This window comes from Rhea americana, unplaced genomic scaffold, assembly GCF_003343005.1.
Source record: "Rhea americana isolate MKP2758 unplaced genomic scaffold, rheAme1 scaffold_80, whole genome shotgun sequence".
NCBI lineage: Eukaryota > Metazoa > Chordata > Aves > Rheiformes > Rheidae > Rhea > Rhea americana.
Window position 1 is genome coordinate 3,384,009 of NW_028186979.1, and position 18,411 is coordinate 3,402,419.

The window sequence follows — 18,411 nt, forward strand, 5'->3', positions numbered from 1 at the left end:
TTTCACCTTTTAGATGTACATTAGTTAATAAGAGAAAAAAATATTTAAAATCGGGTTACCTTCATGTCCAAAACATTTCTAAGAAATTTACTTATTTTTTTTCATAATAGCAATTGTGAGTCACCAAAATCCTTTAAAATTCAATAGTATGAAATTACACATGTAAAAACTAAAAGTTATCTGAAGCATGAGGGCTGCTTGCTCTYGATTTTTTCATTGAATGGATGAAGAGGATCCAGTGCAACATTTTCATTTATCATAGCAAGGCAGATAACTAGCAAAGCAGAAGGAAAACAACAAAAACCACAATGACTAAGACCAGAGTGCTGCCATTAAATGAACAAAGAACAAAAAATCCAAAATATAACTCTCTCCATCATCACAAAAAAATAAGTGATTTGCATGAAGAGTAGATTTTGGTTCAGAGAATTTTTATATTCAGCAATGACATTTAAACTGTAAATTCTAGGGCACTACACTTCAGAAGAAATTCTGTGCAGAACTAATGTAATAGTCAATTTTCTAAAGCTGCAATTTAAGGGGCTCAAATAATGAAGAAAAATAATTGTAATGCATGCAGGAACAAGTCATGTCCAATTCTGAAACTCATATTTTGCTACTAGTGCCCAACTAAAGGAGGTACAGATTTTCTTAACTGTTTTAACTTCCTCTTATACAAGAGTTTCAAACAAATTGTATATGTGAATTCACTCAAATGGAAGTGCTTCACTAGCTTAACTCTGCTTACTTTTTGTGAGTGCTTACAGTTGCTCTTTTATTTCCATATTTAAAAATCAAATCACCTCATCACACACATTGGTACCCATGCCAAAACAAGTGTACCAGAATATTAATGAAAAACCCAACCCATCTGATGTTGTAGCAGCATCCAGAAATGCTTATTCTGGTAGATATGTAGACTGCACCAAAAAAGGAAGAGGAATTTAAGTTCAACAGCAACAAATGCTGAATCATGCTGCTGAATGATCAATCCCAAAACTACTCATCCCTCCAGAAATGGGTAATTCTATTCCTTATTTAATGCAAGCATCCCCTCAAGAACAGAAGGTGGAAAACGTCTTTCCTGATTCTGTATCTAATAAGGATAAAAACTAGAAGCTAGTGTGCCCTCACTTATAAGCAATGGAAAAAGACAAAACGCCTTTTCAAAAAGGCATATAAATGACAACTGCAAATCCATTCAAGGACAGATCTACTTGTGTAATCAAAGTAAGGATTTACAAATCAGATTATTTTCTTCTGAAGATCAGTTTCCATGACTGCCATATTAGCATCCGTGCTCAGCAAAACAGACTCATCTGCTCTCACTCCATCCTCACTTCCACTTTCATATCTAATGCTAACCTCCATATACTGAAGTACATTTTCTTCCTCCTTGAATTTTGGGCAAAGAGCTAAAAGCCAGACACAAAACTATCATGGCAAAGAAACATCTCTGACCTGACTTAGGATTTGGTTCTTTAAAGACTTAGCCCAGAGAAGTCTTGTTACTATCTTTGCAGGATAACATCCCCAAAACTGAGGAATGCCACTACTATTCTTAATACTAGTATTAAGAATRTTCACTCGACTAGTGCCATCAGGTATCTGAYCAAGTGTTTAAGATTCAAAATATTTTCTCATGACAGAGTTTCTCATTCATTTGTAGGTTATTAATCAACAAGTTACAAAACATTGCTGGGGAAAAATAATGCATCAATTTTAAAGCTAAAATAACATGGATAAACAGTCTGCATTTTCTCAAAAAAAGTCATACGAAAATACAGAATATAAGTAATTAAAGTGTAGCCCTTTAACACAGTACTCTAGCAGGGACCATGAGCACAAATATGGTCTGGAATAGATATAATCACTGCATTATCTCCTTAACGTATTTCCATAATGAAAATTCAATCAGATATTCTCACTTTTTTATACTATCTACAAATGTGATGTGAACTTTGTATCTGATTCTAATTTAAAGAAAAAACCTTTCCTCAAATTTACTTATTTCTTAGGATGAAGGGCCATCAATAYCAAGAACACAAAATATGGTTATGACTAATTTCCTATTTTATTATCTATGAGCTCAAGGAAATTTGGCTGTTTTTATGCTGTAAACATYATCAGCTAACTACTGCATGATATTGTCGTTATTTGTAAAACAGCTCAATTCTAGAATAAGGATTTCAGGTATTTAAGGGTAAAAAAGCACTTTCATTGAAAGCCTGGTGCTTACACATTGTCTTTTTTTTGTGTSTCCTATGGCTGCCCTTCCTCCTCTAGTTGCAAAGTCCACTTAGTGGTTTTTTAATTGTTTTTATTTTAAAGTAAAAGAAACCTACATTAGAGCTATCAAGCTTTGGAAAAGATGAACCTTCAGTTTTGCTTTGTTTCTTTATCCATTTGAGAGGACTCTATGTAATTAGACTCTTTGATAAAAAGAAACCTACATATAATTTGGCATTGGTAATGTTTACAGTTCTGTAGTGTACTGTAACAGTTTGAAATACTTTAAGAAAACCCTCCAAATACTGAGATGCTTATTGCAATACCCTTTCAAAGATTCAAAAATCTTCTAATGACTTTCCACTTCATATTTATCATCTTCATAGCATTTAGTATTATATATTTGAAATATGCATTCCACATTTTCAAGCTTGAAAATACCACTTCRAAACAATATTTCAGTAAATAGAGGGTTTAAGGCAAGTCATTCATTTGGAAAAAATAATTTCCATTTGTTAATCCTAGACTGACATAATTTTATTCCACTCCATCAGTGCCTTGGGATACACAACGTACATTCAGCAAAGGGCACACATATGACCCTATGGACATACGTTGCAAGTCCTGAGTGCCCATTGAAATAATGGTAATATCTTCATATAAGGCGTGACCCACAGGGACATGGCATGGGAGGGGTTAATTTGTTTTGTTTCCAGTCTTGCTATTGTATGTGATTTTCCTAGGTAATGCATTCTTTTCTTACTAAACATCTTTGCAAACAAATACAAACCCCTTTAAAAGGTGCTAAAAATGGGTTCCGAAAACATACAAAATATATTCATCATAGTACTTCTCAATCACTGTTTTAGCGCTTGATATCTGCAGGTTATTTCTTGTTTCTGACTGAAACTATTATTTGTTGTGGAATAAYTGTTCTTTTGCAAAACATTTTCTTCTTCTAGTTTTTTGGACCACACAGGCTGGATGGTTTCATGCTTTTTACTTCCTTTTTCAGTTCTTTTCAATGGAAATACCAACAACACCAGGATGCTGGCAATATGAAGACAGAAATAGCAGGAGCTAAAAAAAAAATAAACAAAACCAGTAATTCAATAAAATTCCAACCACTCTTAGAGGATGCTTAAATAAACTGTCAAAACACACCTGAATATGACAAATTGCACATAACACTCATTAAGACAATATTTACTTTCTTTTAAGGTAATAATGAGGAAAAAAAGAAATAAAATCTTCACCCACAGTATTTAGTGCTATAACACAGATGATAATATATTTCTATTATCAGTACCAGAAGTGAGTGAAGAKAAACCTGCTTTGAACTATTTACTTTTGAACAAGAGTTATTTTTAGGATACCATTATCTTGTCTTATTATAAAGCAGGTCAAGGGTATACAGTGATCTCAAATAGGCCACCTTCTTCCTCCCCCCCCAGAAATTCCTCCAGCCTATTACAGTAGGAAAACAAAAGCACTTTGATTTCTTAAGCACAACACAAATTGCTGAAGTGCTGAAATAGAAAGACAGTTTGCTTAACTAACAAATATTGTAATTATCACTAAAATGACTTCAGAAATGTTGTGCAACAGAAAATATTTGCCTTTAACTTAAAGAAAATAACAAGAAAACAAATAGAATGTGTTTACCTGTAAAAGGTGAAAGAGGGTTTTACTGAGAGCAGTACAAATGGCACAACTGTGTAACTTATTGCTACTTGAGTTGCCATCCATGTTATAATATCATAACATAGTTTAACAGTAGAAGATTCAACAAAGTAGTGTCTGATGTTGTTTCTTATCTAAATAAAAGCAGATAAGAATAARTTAGATTGGGTGAATTAAAACACTACAGTTCAGACAAGTACCTTTGAACTACTCCAAAATTCAGTAACAATCAGTTTATACTCCTTGTATTTTAGGATAGTATGCCTTATCCAGCACAGGAATGAAAGTAAATGAATATGTACACCCCACCCCCCATAAATCTAGTGCAACTTTAGACTTCCTRTCTGGATGTAGCAGACATTCTATCAAGTGATTCTGCAAATATATGTATTTTTGTAGTAAATGAGAACCAGGTTTCTACTGAAAGCTTCTATAAGCTTAAGCTTCTATAAGCTTAAGGCATTTTCATATACTTGTTAATAGGATATATTTTAGAACAAATAGGATATAAATCAGAATATTTAAAACAAATCAGTTTTAATGACATATTTCAAGATTAAATAGTTTCACCTGATACTAGTTGTTACTAAGACTCAAATCATTTCCTATGTTGAGTTTTTTTNTTTTTTTTTTTTTTTTTTTAATTCTGTTCTTATAATGGAATACAAATAGTACTAAAAAGAAACCAAACCCGTGCAGCTTTGGGTTCAATTTTATATAAGGCCGTGCATCAGAAAGACATCATCAGATTTTGGCCCCTGCTTCCTTTGACTGAACTGCCATCCTTGGTCACATATTCTTCATCAGTTTCTCATCTTCCCTCTTCTGTCACAAAACAAACATTGAATGGCCCTCATTTAAGTAAAATCTATCTTCACATCTGACTGTTTGCATTCCCAAAGTTTTCCTAATGTCTCTTCTCCTTTCTGTTTCTGAACTTGTGAACATATTGGTAGTTTTCAAAATGCCCAACTACCCGAATTATATTTGAAGATGGCCAAACCCTGGAACCTTTTACTTAGTCCTCATTCATTTTACTAATTGGAATTTGTTGACACTGATACAATTTTTGATATGCAGAAAGTTCATCCTCTATCAGCTTTCATTACTCAGTATCAATTTTTCTACCATTCCAGACAGACCTCTGATGCACTGCACCTTCCTTCCACTTAAACATTTCACAAAGATRTCTAAACTCTTCTTAGAATTTAAGTTTATACCTTTTCTTTTCCTTTCCTCTTGCTCTCACACTTGTAGCTAGAAATCTCATCCAGGCTCCATCAGGTTTTTCAAACATCTAGTTCTCTTGGGACTGCTTTGACAAATGAAACCTTGATTGTTTTGCAGATGGATAGCAAGAGCATTTGCCTTGCTTCTTCTGATTAAATCATAATTATCTATTTCAGAGTCTCCCTGTTCTCCATGGAAAAGGATGTAAACTTAACCTATACACCACACTACCATCTTTTAGGTGGTATTAAGGCTAATATTAAAAAATTGAGTCATTGATTTACATTTGGCTGTGTCAACACATTAGCTTCTGCCCTGAATTAGCCTAGTTTTCTCTTAAAATTGTTTTTCCAGTTTTACCCATCATTCTGAAGAGAAAATAATGCCTATGTGATTTTTTTCCTTCAAAATCCTCCACAAGATTTGCTTCTAACAAGTTAATAGTAAAACACTTCACATTAACCAGATCAGAAATATCCTGAAACTGTCGCTTGACAGTAAACTAACAATCACAGTCTTCAGTCCTATTTTTCCTGCTACAGGCATTGATTCTTTGTAGCAGGGACTTTTGATGCATTTTGTAATGCTTGTCTACTTATCATGCATGGAAAATATCATTTCTTTTGAGCTGTTAGAAATTAGCCCAGAACAAGTAAGGGAAAGATCTTTAAAATGAAGCTAGGAACACTGAGTAAATATCTAAACTCAATTTAAAATGCAAAATGAAGAAGCTATTAYGGCGAAGAATTAGCCCATTGGAACCTGCACGTTGAAATATCTAGTTTTATATATTTTTAGTTTGCTCTCCTGATGCCTACATGAAGTCTCAACATAGTCAATGGAGATCTAATCAACATAATTGGAGGAATCTAAAGAGGAACTCACTTATGAGCCAAAACATGTTAATTGTCCCTTTTTATAACTTAGTATCACATAAGCCACTTTCCAATCACCTCACATTGAGGTAGTCTTTTGAGGTAGTCTTCTCTGAAAAGTTGCACATCAAAGTAAACAGTTTAGTTATTTCACCCTTGAGTTCCTTTACAACTCTCGGATGAGTATCAATCTGGTCTTAAAAGACCTGTCACTGTACTTTCTTAATTTGTTCTGTCACCTCCAATAAATAAATMATTTGAAACAGAACCTCTAATATGACTTCACCGAAGAAGCGTCTTAAATATAATCAAGGAGGTTGGTGACACTGCTATGAATTAATTTAGTCTTTCYTCTAAAGCCTCATCTTTTTCAATAGCTCCTATGCTGTCTTGACCACCTATGGCTCTACAGACTCTGRCAAAATCAAGATTAAGATTGAGGTGGGGGGGGAGGGGGATTAACTACTGTTCTCTACAGAAAGTAGCTCCACCAACCACTCCTGTGGTTGATCCCCAGAAAAACATACACAAGGCTAGCTCATGCTGATCTTCTGTTTTTGTTTTTTTGTTTTTGTTTTGATACATTGTAGAGTATTACCCTTTTCCTTAGCCCTTCTTACTCATATTCCTCCTCTGAGCCTTTTTTCAGTTAAGCTAATTAAGTTAAAGCATTTAGCTATATAAAACATCCTTCCGTCYGTCATCTTCCCCCATTTTTCTCCTATGGGCACATACAACAATGTCCGAGCTGCCGAGTTCTGTAAAACTAGGGTGAACTTTTACAGAATTTCCTGTGTAGAAATCTAGTAATTTAGGACTTGCAGGATTACATTTAAAATAAATCCATAACTGTTCCAAGTAAAGACCTGATTATGAAAYGTGTAATGATCAAAGGGAATAAAATTAGTTGAGTACATGCTTAGGTGTAACATGAGAGGAATGAGAAGTGTTACTGAACTTTACAGGCTTAGAAAAGGCTAAGAGTGTTAAACTATAAACATGGTAAAATACCTCTTGACATAGTTTCAGTTAATATTAAGTACCTGTTCATACAAAAACTAAATAGCTTTTTATTTAACATCTTATTAATCGATAGATATGAAATCTGAATATAATGCAGCTTACTAGCAAAGCCCAAGACAAAATGCAGGGCCGAGTGCAATTCACAGGACTCRCACTGCTGAGAGAACGCAACARCTTTTACTTGTGAAGCCTCCTTGCATCAGTCTCCTGGCCAATAAATGTGAACRGTCAACTGTGACAGAGTCTAGAAGRAGGGAACTATGCCTATCAAAAAAAAAGGAGTCAATGCTATCAAACAAGGGTAACACCTAAATCTTTGTAAAGGAAGAGGAGCATGTCTTATTACTGTTAGTAAAAAATTAAAATATTTGCAGTACCATCTTCCTAGCTATTTTAGCAACAGAGCAATCTGCTCTGTTTCTCATTCTCCTGGTTGTACTCCCAGCCATCTAGGTTTTTTTGGTCCTCTTTCCCCTTGAGAAACCTGTCTCTGCTCTTACTCGTCTTTCTCAAGCAGTATTATAAGAGCTTTGACAAATGTACTCAGCCAGCTTGCTTCTGAATAGCAGCTGCAACATTTTGCTAATATTATGACATCGCTCCTTAGCCAATTTTGGGCAGTAACTAYACTAGAGATGTTTATCTACTGGTTGAGATGGAACATATTTTAGTTAGGATCTTTAGAACAGTACTGGACAGCAACTAGGAACAGTGGAGGGATTCTATAAACATACAGCACTGACCCTCAAATTTTAAGCTCCTGATCATCAGTGATAATCCTTTTTTGAAACAATCTTAGATGACTTTACCCTGTTCAGTGTGGCATATCACCTGATCAGTTAATAGAGAGGAAGAGCTTCCATAAGAGATAAAACTTCCATAAGAGATAAAAGCAAGTTTGTGTACAATCTTGCTTATTTCTACTGATCAACTCCTCCTTATCATTAATTATTCTTACTGCTCTCATAACTAAAAAAAATAAACAACTATATCAGAGACCGTTTATGTGTCAACTGTAAAACAGACTGTGATCAAATTTCATAAAAAAAGCTACTTATTTAAGATACTTGTTTGGTACTTACAGCCCGTGCTGCTAGTGTCATTAGTATTCCTGTTAAAAATGTTAAATAATATCCTGGGTATACYCCGTGCCAGATGGCAGAAAGAATGAAGGTTTGGATTGTTGGGCTGAAGGTGGCTCGCTCATAGCAGACTCTAGCAAGTCAAAGACAATTCAATATAAATTAACATGGCAGATAGAAGATTAACAACATCATTTATATATTTACATTTCTAGCAGCTGGTATCTCTAACATACCATTTGCAATGCAATTATAGTAAACTATGTATTAAATACTACCATTACATTGTGCCTCAAAAAAAAAAATAAAAAGCTATTCCTAACTTCAGATTTAATCTTCAGTGCTAACCCATGCTCAGTGCCATCATTTGTGGTATTTATTTATAATGAAGTGATACAGAAACATCCAAAGATAGGTGTTGTCTCTAAAAGGATCTTGAGCCATCCAAGAATGTCTTTGAAAAGCTACACTGGAAGGCAGACTATCCAGCAAACTCTTGCAATGAGTCAGGTATTTATTTCATAAAATGAAAGCAACCTACAGGAGAAGGGAAAAAGTAACAACTGCCTTCAATTCTGAGTAATAGAGAGACCACTGTTTAAAATGTGCCTGTGTAGGGCAACTGGGTGAGCATGACTACAACACAATGACAGTTAATGACTACAGGGATACAAGCATATCAAATCAGGAAAACGCTGAATTCTGCTGTTTAAAAATTGAGACTCCAAATTAACAGGCAAGGTCCTAGAGAAAGGAATTCTAGAAGGAAGAAGGGAAAAAGGAGTTCAGGAAAGGTGGTAGTTTTCTACAAGACAACATTAAATGACAATGACAAACCATCATGATGTGGAAGAATGATAAGGAAGCATGGTAAGGTCCTGATATGGCTTCATCAAGAGTTCTTTAATGATCTGAAAACCAAAAAGCAGTAGAAAATATGGAAACAGATGAACATGAAAGTGAAGTAAAAATAAACAGCAAGAGCATGCACRAACATGACTACAGCTAATACACAAAACGACTTCTAACTAAGAGGCCATAGACATTAATACACAAAATGTTTTATAAACACATAGCAAGTAACAGAAAGACAGAGGAGAATGCAGGTTCATTATTCAAAGAGGAAGACAAGCTAATGAAACAGAGAGCTGAAATACTGAATATCTACTTTACTACAACTTCCATATATGCCAAAGATTGTTGAGACCAATTGATATGGTAAATATTAAACAGCAGAGGGTAAAAGGACAGGATTTGATTAGGAAAAGAACAAAAGTAAAAGGTATTCTACTAAAYTGGTTCTATTCCAGTCAAGAAGGCCTAGTAAGTTTTATTTTAAGAGTTCTTCGATGTGGGGTACCTGCATAACTCTGCTGCTGCCTTGCCAAAGAGCCTGGCTAACAACACACTCTGAGATAAGGACATGGGCCTAAAGAGAGTGAAAAAGTGGTGTGTGCACGTGCACAGGACACAATCCAGATCATATTCAAGAGGAAGACAACCATCAGCCAAATTAAATAGTAACAAGGAAATTTCAAGGAGACTTTTGAAACAAAGAATGCATTGGCCTGAAAAGAAGTATGAAAGAAAAATGAAAATTTGTTAAGAAGCCAGCGAGAGACCTTAGGGTGGCAACATTAATCAAAATCTGGTTTGACATTGCCACAAGTCACAGCACTAGCATCATGACACGACCTCTGCCTAGGCTGAGACAGAGTATTCTTCTGGGTGGACACGGCAAGCAGTCTGCAGCCTGCCAGCAGGCTGTCCATGCAGGATGCACTGCATCAGGAGCCGCATCTCAGAAAGGATGCTCTGAGTTCACATATGGGCTCCCAACTGGCATGTTAATCAGCAGGTTCCCTACAAAGCTGGACACACATCTCCACAGGAGGCGTCTACAGGTAGGGGACCCCACTTCCAGAAGGGCCTACCTTCATGTAACCCATGTCTCCTCTCTCTATGTAGGAGGGGAATGAAGGGGGGAAGTACATGCAAGAGTGTGCACATGTGTGCATTTTACATGCATGTGCTATTAAAACTTCTCAGGTTTAGTTATAGAAGGATGTTTAAAATTTGGTTGATTAAACCACAATACTAGCCATTTAAAAAGATGTTATCTGTTGCAGTACTGATATTAAACCTGAATTTATAATTAACATGCAATCAATGAACTATGTATCATTAATAAATCAGTATACTAGTTCAGCTGTGATTTGTTTTCTCCCTGCAAAGCATGCAGGAACTAACAAAACTAACTAAACTAAGCAAATTTCAGCCATACCAACCCAAGTTAGAGAACAAGATATATAGTAGGAGAGAAAAAAAACAGCTGAAGAATTAAAAGTAAACTTAAAAACCCTTTCATGAATTTGTCAATGATGGCTGAAACATTTCCTTGACACCCCTAAAAGCAAACCAAGGAAACATGGTCATCACAACAGGCTGAGAAACCCTATCCAAATATAGCTTACCCATGACTTGCTCTAGGAGTGGGAAGACACATCAGTTGTTCAGCAAAGGACTGTCCTTGGTTTGGTCCTATACTTCCATTACTAGGATGGATGATAGACTTCAAAGTACACTTCCTCCCACTCCTTTCCTCCCTTCCTTCTTTCTTCTCTTTTTTTTAGGGGAGCCGTAGAAGGGGAGTGAGAGATTGGGAATTTTTTTTTTTCTTAGCACATATAGTACTAGAATTCAAAGCAATTTTAACAAACTGAGTGATGCTCCAAAATAAACAAGATGGATTAAAGCCCCAAGCCTAGGACACCTAGGAAGTAACCTCAAATGGAAGAAACAGTAAGTATGTAGTATTACTGAAAAGGTATATTTGAGCATGAATGTGAATCAACAAGACAAAAAAATGAGTATCAGTTGAACAGGAATCAACAATAGACTGCTGGGCAAAAAAGACACACGCAATATTGTGAAGTATTAGCAAGCATATTATCTAAAGAAAAAGAAAGTAATTAATCCATTCAAATGATCTACCCAGACTGCAACAAGCCAGGAAGAGAACTTGGAGATCTTAGGAGAACTATACTACATCCACTGCAAGAARATAAGAAATCTGGAAAGAAGCCAGAAGAGAGCAACAAGAACGACAGAGGTTTTGCAGATATGACCACAGACAAATGGAATTAAGTGTCTCAGYTGGAAAAAAAGAACGAACAGGCTGAGGGGGGAAACAGAACAGCTTCTCAATCAAAAATGTTATCACAGTGATATACATAATATCTATTTTAACTTATTATGGTAATACCTTTGAAGTGCTATATTTTATGATCTACATTAAATATTTATTAAATTGCTTTATGATCTGTGGCTCAGTTAATGCCTTACGAGCTGTTACTAGCTCTAGTTTTCTATGTCTGATCGGGGTTTGTGTAAATCTTGTAATTTTTATAGTTCCTTTTCAAAGATTATCAGAAAAAACAGAAATAATGCTTTGTATGCCTCATTTCTGTATTTCATATGAGAAATAGCTAAGATTTTAGGTAATTCCGCAAATAGTACACAAGAGAGGTATTAAAAGTGGCTGTTTAAAGTAAAACATGAGCTTATGCTGTTTGAACTGCTGTAACRTACCCACTCATCAAGTGCTAGCTAACACACACTCAGCACTGCTATTCATGAACTTCATATATAATAATGAAAAGTAATCTTTCACAGTGAAACTTTTAAGAACTACTCATCTCCCTTGCACTGTGGCAGAATCAAGATCCATATAGATTATCCTCAAAAGATTGATTGTTTTCTGACTATTTTTAAAAACAGTCATTAGAAGATGCTAACTTCTAACATCTTTTAGAGTCACCACACCAGCAATTGATTTGCATTTTTTCTTTCAGTTCAAAATAAATGTCACTTCATTCCCCACTAAAAGTCTAAAATGATTAATTTAGGAGATTTGAAAATTTGTTGAAACTTGATCTTTTTACTGTTTCAACGCTGATAAACTTCTTCTCTCATTCTAAACTAAAAATACATTTTTAAATAACTGCTTTGGCTTTACTAGTGATACATTTCAATACCTGTGAGCATATAATTCTTCCTTACTGACTCTCCTAGCAACAGATTTCATTGTCTATTGAGCCAACTTGATTAATCACAAAATTCAATTTCTTTTTCCTCCATAGGTTAGAAAAAACATTTCAGAAACAGAGCACAAACTGTAAAGAAGTTTGTAACATCCTGTTCCCCGCCATCCTAAGATAAGAGACAAAATCCTCTGAACCATTCCAAGATGGGACTYCAATCAAACTCCCAGCTACTGGTAAAAGACCACTTATGAAGGGACTGAGAGAAGGGAAACATCATCTGTGTCTACCACTCTCAAGAACATTTTTTAACCTTCTAGTTACCAGAGTGAAGTGGTAAAAGCAGAATGATTTACTTCACCGGGCACTCTGTCTGTTCCCTGGACAAGGAGAAAAATGCATCTGAGGAATGCGCTGAGCAGTTTGCAAATTGTTTTGGTAGCACATTGTAGGTTTGACATCTGCAGCACAGCCGTTACAGAAGGAGYGCACAAAGCTGCCTCGCAGACCTCAGCCAAGATCCTGTATTACTGTGTGGCTAAAGAAAGTCAGAGCTTCCCAGGCTGGCACCCAAAGATATACTTTTTGCACAGTGCTTTCAGCAAGATGTGCTGCTTGGGAAGCTGAAGACTAAAGGGAGGAGAGATGAAAAGGACTCCTCTCAAATTAATACTTGTAGGTTGCCTCTGATCAATGGTAAAGACAAACAGTTTCTATTATTACCTGATTGTTTATGCTGARAGATAAACGCTAAATTCAGGAGCTTTAAAGTACTACTCAAGAATAAGAATGTCTTGTGCAACTGGCTACACAACCACACCRTTTTGTGGATTTTAGCTTTAAATGTTAAATTATCTTCAAAGACATATTTATCTAAAACTTCAGTGCAGAAAAGTTTTCCTTTTAATAAATACCTTTTAAGCCAAAGAGCTGTTTGAATATTCCAGTTATCAAGAAACATCTTGAAACTTGTGGAAAACTGCAAAATGAAAACAAATTATTTCCACGATTGTAAAATGTTGTAAGATATTTCAGAACTCTGTAATATGACTAATAAAAAGATTACTTTGTGATGAATTGAATAAGGAAGCCAAGAATTTACTCAACCATTTATAAGCACAAAAGATTTTGGAATTCAACCAACAGGTAAAATATAYCCAAAACACATATTTTTCCATCTTTTCCCAAGAGTATGAATATATCATTTCTGATTAATGACATATTCACTATTTTGAGAAACAAAATGTATAGGAACAGTTAATGAAATTACAATTAAGTCCCTCCACAAGCATTCATTTTATTTGAAACAACCATGAACAAACCTCAATTTGCTGGATTCTCAGATTTGATACTAGATCCCAACGTGTAACTCCATTTTTATCATAACCTCTAAAACCAAACCCTGCGGCATTATTAATTGCATCTGCTGCAATGAAACAAAGAAACAAATGAATTATAAACTGCCTGTATTATACATATTGCTCTCATCACATAATACACAGTTTATTCACGGTATTTAACACATTTTGAAGGCTGCATATTTATTTTCTAAAATACCAAGGATCACTGTATTAGACACTTTAACAGGAAACAATCCAAGTAACATAATAGTTTCAACTTAAAAATAATCTTATACAAAAGAATGAAAAATAACACTGTTTCACAGTGCAAGTATCTTCTTCCTCATACAGCCTACATATTTTTATTTCATGCTGTGCTTCTGATAGGCCTGCTTGAGCAATTTGACAGAAAACCAGACAAACTCAATAACATGCACAAAGACTATGACGTGGTTAACTATATATAGGTTGCAATCATTTGGGCAGCTCAACACTCAGAYGCACGCTTTTAGATATTCATTAAATAACTATGGTGATGTTTAAAGCATAAAAGTAATATTGCATGATTCACCTTCAGACAGGTGCACATTTACAGCACCACACACAGATCAGTAAAAACCTAACGGAGGAGAAGAGTAATTTAGTAAGCACTGCATACTTCTAAAACAAATTGCCAAACTTCCACTGGTGGCACAAGACTTGTGAGCCACACGCTCCCGAGTCCGATGCATTCACAATGCATATCAAAGCTCACATAGTTGAAAGAAGCAATATTTTCCCCTTGGAGAAAAAGTCAGCTATTGTAATTTAGATTGTATGGGAAAGAGCAAGAGACATTAGATGATCTTACGTTCAAAAAGAAACAGCCGAAGACATCAAAAACTGTGTTCTTACTAAGGAGTACAGAGAACACAGCTAGAATAAGTATTCATTTTATTATCATTTTAGTAAATATTCAGTTAGCAATTCATTTTATTAATATATTTCTTTTAAAGTGGGGRAAAAAAAAAAGTATAACTCAAAAGCCTAACAGTCAGTAAAAACTAAGGCCACTGCACATCCTACTCACACCCTTTCAGTTAACATAAAGCAGTACAGGAGGAGTAAGGCCAAAACAAGGTACTTAGCAACTAAATAAAGTAGAGAGGTGATGCAGTTTTATGTTCCTCAGTACTTTGCCAAAAAAAAAAAAAGAAAAAAAAATCTATAACCATGTATAAGCAGAAATCCATCTGAATAATTACAAGAAAAAGACTAGGTTTTTTTGTTGTTGTTTTGTTTTTAAGTTGACTCCTACTCTTGACAGATGACGACACTGGTACATAAGAGCACAATATTCAAAATCATTTCTTTCTGTAATATGCCCCAGGATTACTATACTCCGAGAAGCTGAAAGCATTTCATTCATTGACCGGGAATGAAACTAGCAGCTGTAAATGAGTCATGCTGCTCTAATACACTAAGGCCCTTTATTGCGTTGTTTCCCACAGCTTCTCAATCAAAAGAATTATGAAATAGACACATAAAACTGCAGAAGAAGAAGAAAACTGATGAGGTCTGTTTTGTGAGGCATTTTCAAGATGCTAACTTACATAAATACAGCATTTTGCTGTGTGTGTGTGGGGGGGAAGAGGGCGGTGTCCTAGTAGCATGAAGTGGAAGGTAAAACATTGTATAAACTATATGATCTATTTGGTGTCTTAAACGAGTGATTACAGCATTCTTTCTGTCAATTAAAATATTTAGCAAGAGTARAAATGAAGTATCACCCCATCAACTCTGGAATACTACTGCAAATGCTATTAACAACATTATGATAAATCTGCATATCAAAATATTCACTTCTCCTTTATGCTTGAATATCATCAAGCAACTTACTGATAATTAACCACAGAGGGAGGCTTGGAATGGCTTTTTAGATAGGCTGAAATCTAATTATCAAGATCAGAGATGGTATATCAGACTAGCTTCAGTACAATTTTTAAAATGGGAAAAAAGTCACTGCTCACTAAAACACCACCTTCCGTATTTCACTGAGATTTGATCAGTAGACCCTGATCTCATTTGCAACACTTACAACATTGTGCTTAGTTTTATAAATTTTATTGTTTTGGGGGGAAAAAAAACAGAAAACAAAGACACCCCCCTCCCTCCCCAAACAGCTGTACTTTGACAATATCTAACACTACTTAGAAGTAATAATGTTTTCCTAAGGCCTCAAGAGGGCACTGTCACTTCACTCCAATACATGCTTCGTCCACAGCATCTCAAATAAAAAGCAGTATRTATGCTTTTTTGTTGCTTACCTAAAGTCCATGCAAAATAATATTTGGGTCTGGCAGCCATAAGAGACACATATAGGTAGAAAATCCTTACAGGCCATGATGCTGTAGCTCTGAAGTTATCATCAATGTTGTATTCCACAGGTAAAGTTTTTGTAATAGTCATGTGAAATAATAAAGACAGTCCACAGATTAAGAGTTTCTGTGCCACAGCTATCTGAAAAGTTTAAGACAGGAGACTGTGTAAGCTTCATTTTTATTAATCTCCTAGAAACAAAGGCAAGTTATAATTTTCCTTCCATACACAGGAATGTGTACACATTTATATACACACACATATATATGTGTATAAAATGTAAGTATGTATGCCAACTCTTCAGTAATATATACTGCCAACTTAAAAACAGTTGGTAACATTTTATAGATGCTCAAGAAAGTCTCATCTTGACTAGGTTCTGAGCACCACTTCTGGTCAATGCAACAAATCAAATCTAACTACAGCCTCAGCCCCTGAAAAACCCTTTCAATATTGCAAACATCCTTCACAGTTCCAGTTTCACATTTCGTTGTAAAATTACCTCAACAAGTAAACCGTTAAGACATTCATTACATAATCCAGAACAGGACATGTGAGCTGAGTTCTATTCCTGCAGCGATTCCAAAATTAATAGCAAAGCTTTAGTTCATTTTCAGTCATCTTTGGCATAATTCAGGTGTTCAGCTGCTGGCCAACAAAATTTATCAGTCATTTCTGCTGGAGTCTCAAAATACGTAAATTCCAAACCAACTGAAATAATTTATGAATTTACAACAAAAAAACCTTCAGTTTTATGGAGTTCTATTTTCCAGCTAAAATAGTTAAGCTATAAAGGACCAAAGATATGCCCACATATGCATAAAAACATACTTGTTCAGCTAGGATCTGGACTCTTAGATTCCCTAAAAATTCAGTTTTGTTACGGCCACCGCTAAAGAGTACACTCTGTTTAGAAAAATAACATTTCCAAGGCTGCATTACGAAGCGCACAAAGCAGTAACGCAGGGCATTTGCTGCTTTAAGGAGCTAGTCTCATCCATATTGCCCAGGCAGATATCAGGCGTTATTTCAGTGACTTACGCAGCGCGCTACGGGAGAAGTTGAAGAGCACTAGTCATTTAACTTGCAAGTTTTGCCTGCAAGTGATCTCAATATTTAAACATTGCAATTCGAATTTACAAAGCAGTGACCTGAGAGGAACGGTGAGGGTAAGTGGCACCTCTGGATGTTGCATGCCTCACGATGATCGCCTCACCAAGTATTTTAGAGAAGATTAGAGAAAACAGCTAATTAAACCGGCTGGCTAATTCAAGAAGCAACTATCTGGCTATAGCTCTCAGTAGGTCCTTTTCATTGCTACTTGCTTTCTAAGGACTCTCATTTTAATGTTTTGCTCTCTCACAGGACTTCAAGGTGAAGGTCATCAACTTTCTGAAAGCGTTCTCTGTTTTTCTAGCAGCTATTAGTCCATCACTGTCTCCACCAGAGCACAGGGATAGTTGAGCGGGCATTAACAAGTTGTCTTAGGGAATTTTAGTAGAACTGAATATTCAGAAAATCAGCTATTAACTCTAATGAAGCTTTAATTTTGATGTGCAAATACCTCATAAAAGTAGCCAAGTTTTGCATGTAAGTATCAGAAAAACATCACCAAGTTCCAATGACAGTAGCACGGATTTAACTTCAAAAGCTAAACCACAATTTAAAGTCATAATTTATCATGAGAAAAAGCATTTACAAGCTGGTAACTATTAACATGCTCCTTATTTTGTGTTTATGTTATATATTTTAAGTGTTTTTCACCTGAAGATCTCTACAAAGTCTCAAAATACTAAGTATTACCACTGCTTAAAGTGAACTTTTTCTAGAGGCCACTATTTTGCAGTTTTTACATATTTCAATAACATTAGAAAAAAATCAATAATGAACTTATACAGGGCTCCCTTTTAAGCTGTACATTTTAAAAGCTAAAAAACAAAAAAAAAACCCTCCCTGTAGTTTTCAGCTTGAAGTTGTAGAAAAGATACCACAGCAGGAAGTTTTTATATGTATATATATATACACATATGTGTGTGTGCATGTATGTGTATATATATACATATATATATATACACACACACGCACATATATATAAAGCATTTAAATGATGCATTTCTACAACCTTTTTTTGGCAGTAACACTTAAGTATAGGACAAGCATAACAACATCCAGGAACAGCATGTCTGTCTTCACGGTACATTGTGGGGGTTTTTGTTTCGTTTTTAATAATACTGTCTCACTGCACAACTGTAAATCCCAGCGCCCCAATGAAGTACGCTGAGGCCACTTACAGGGATCAGTATCAGGTACATGAATGTCCTTAGCGAACAACGATGGAGACACTCTCAGGCCCCTAGAACAACCTGAAGGTGCAGTTTCATGTTTGTGGGCAACTGGTTTACATGTAATTCCTGAAAGACGATCTAAACATAGGCTGCAACGCAAAGAAGCCGGCCTGCCTTCTCCCCTCACCACGGCTGCAAAGTTTGGCCCTGTTCCTTCTAGGGAGCCAGCTTAGGGAAGTAAATGAGCTGAAAAACCAGCTGTT

General features: G+C 35.5%; 1 protein-coding gene across 1 annotated transcript in view; it reads right to left on the reverse strand.

Moving 5' to 3' along the window:
- Positions 1–877: 877 nt before the first annotated feature.
- Positions 878–18,411, reverse strand: part of MBOAT2 (membrane bound glycerophospholipid O-acyltransferase 2) — a 115,016-nt gene continuing 97,482 nt past the window's right edge. Inside the window, exons 10-15 of the mRNA XM_085322946.1 lie at positions 15,812–16,004; positions 13,488–13,591; positions 13,080–13,144; positions 8,123–8,255; positions 3,895–4,046; positions 878–3,309 (exon numbers count right to left, since the gene is read on the reverse strand). Coding sequence (XP_085179072.1) covers positions 3,087–3,309; positions 3,895–4,046; positions 8,123–8,255; positions 13,080–13,144; positions 13,488–13,591; positions 15,812–16,004 — 870 coding nt within the window. The 3' untranslated portion in view covers positions 878–3,086. The remainder of the gene's footprint in view (positions 3,310–3,894; positions 4,047–8,122; positions 8,256–13,079; positions 13,145–13,487; positions 13,592–15,811; positions 16,005–18,411) is intronic.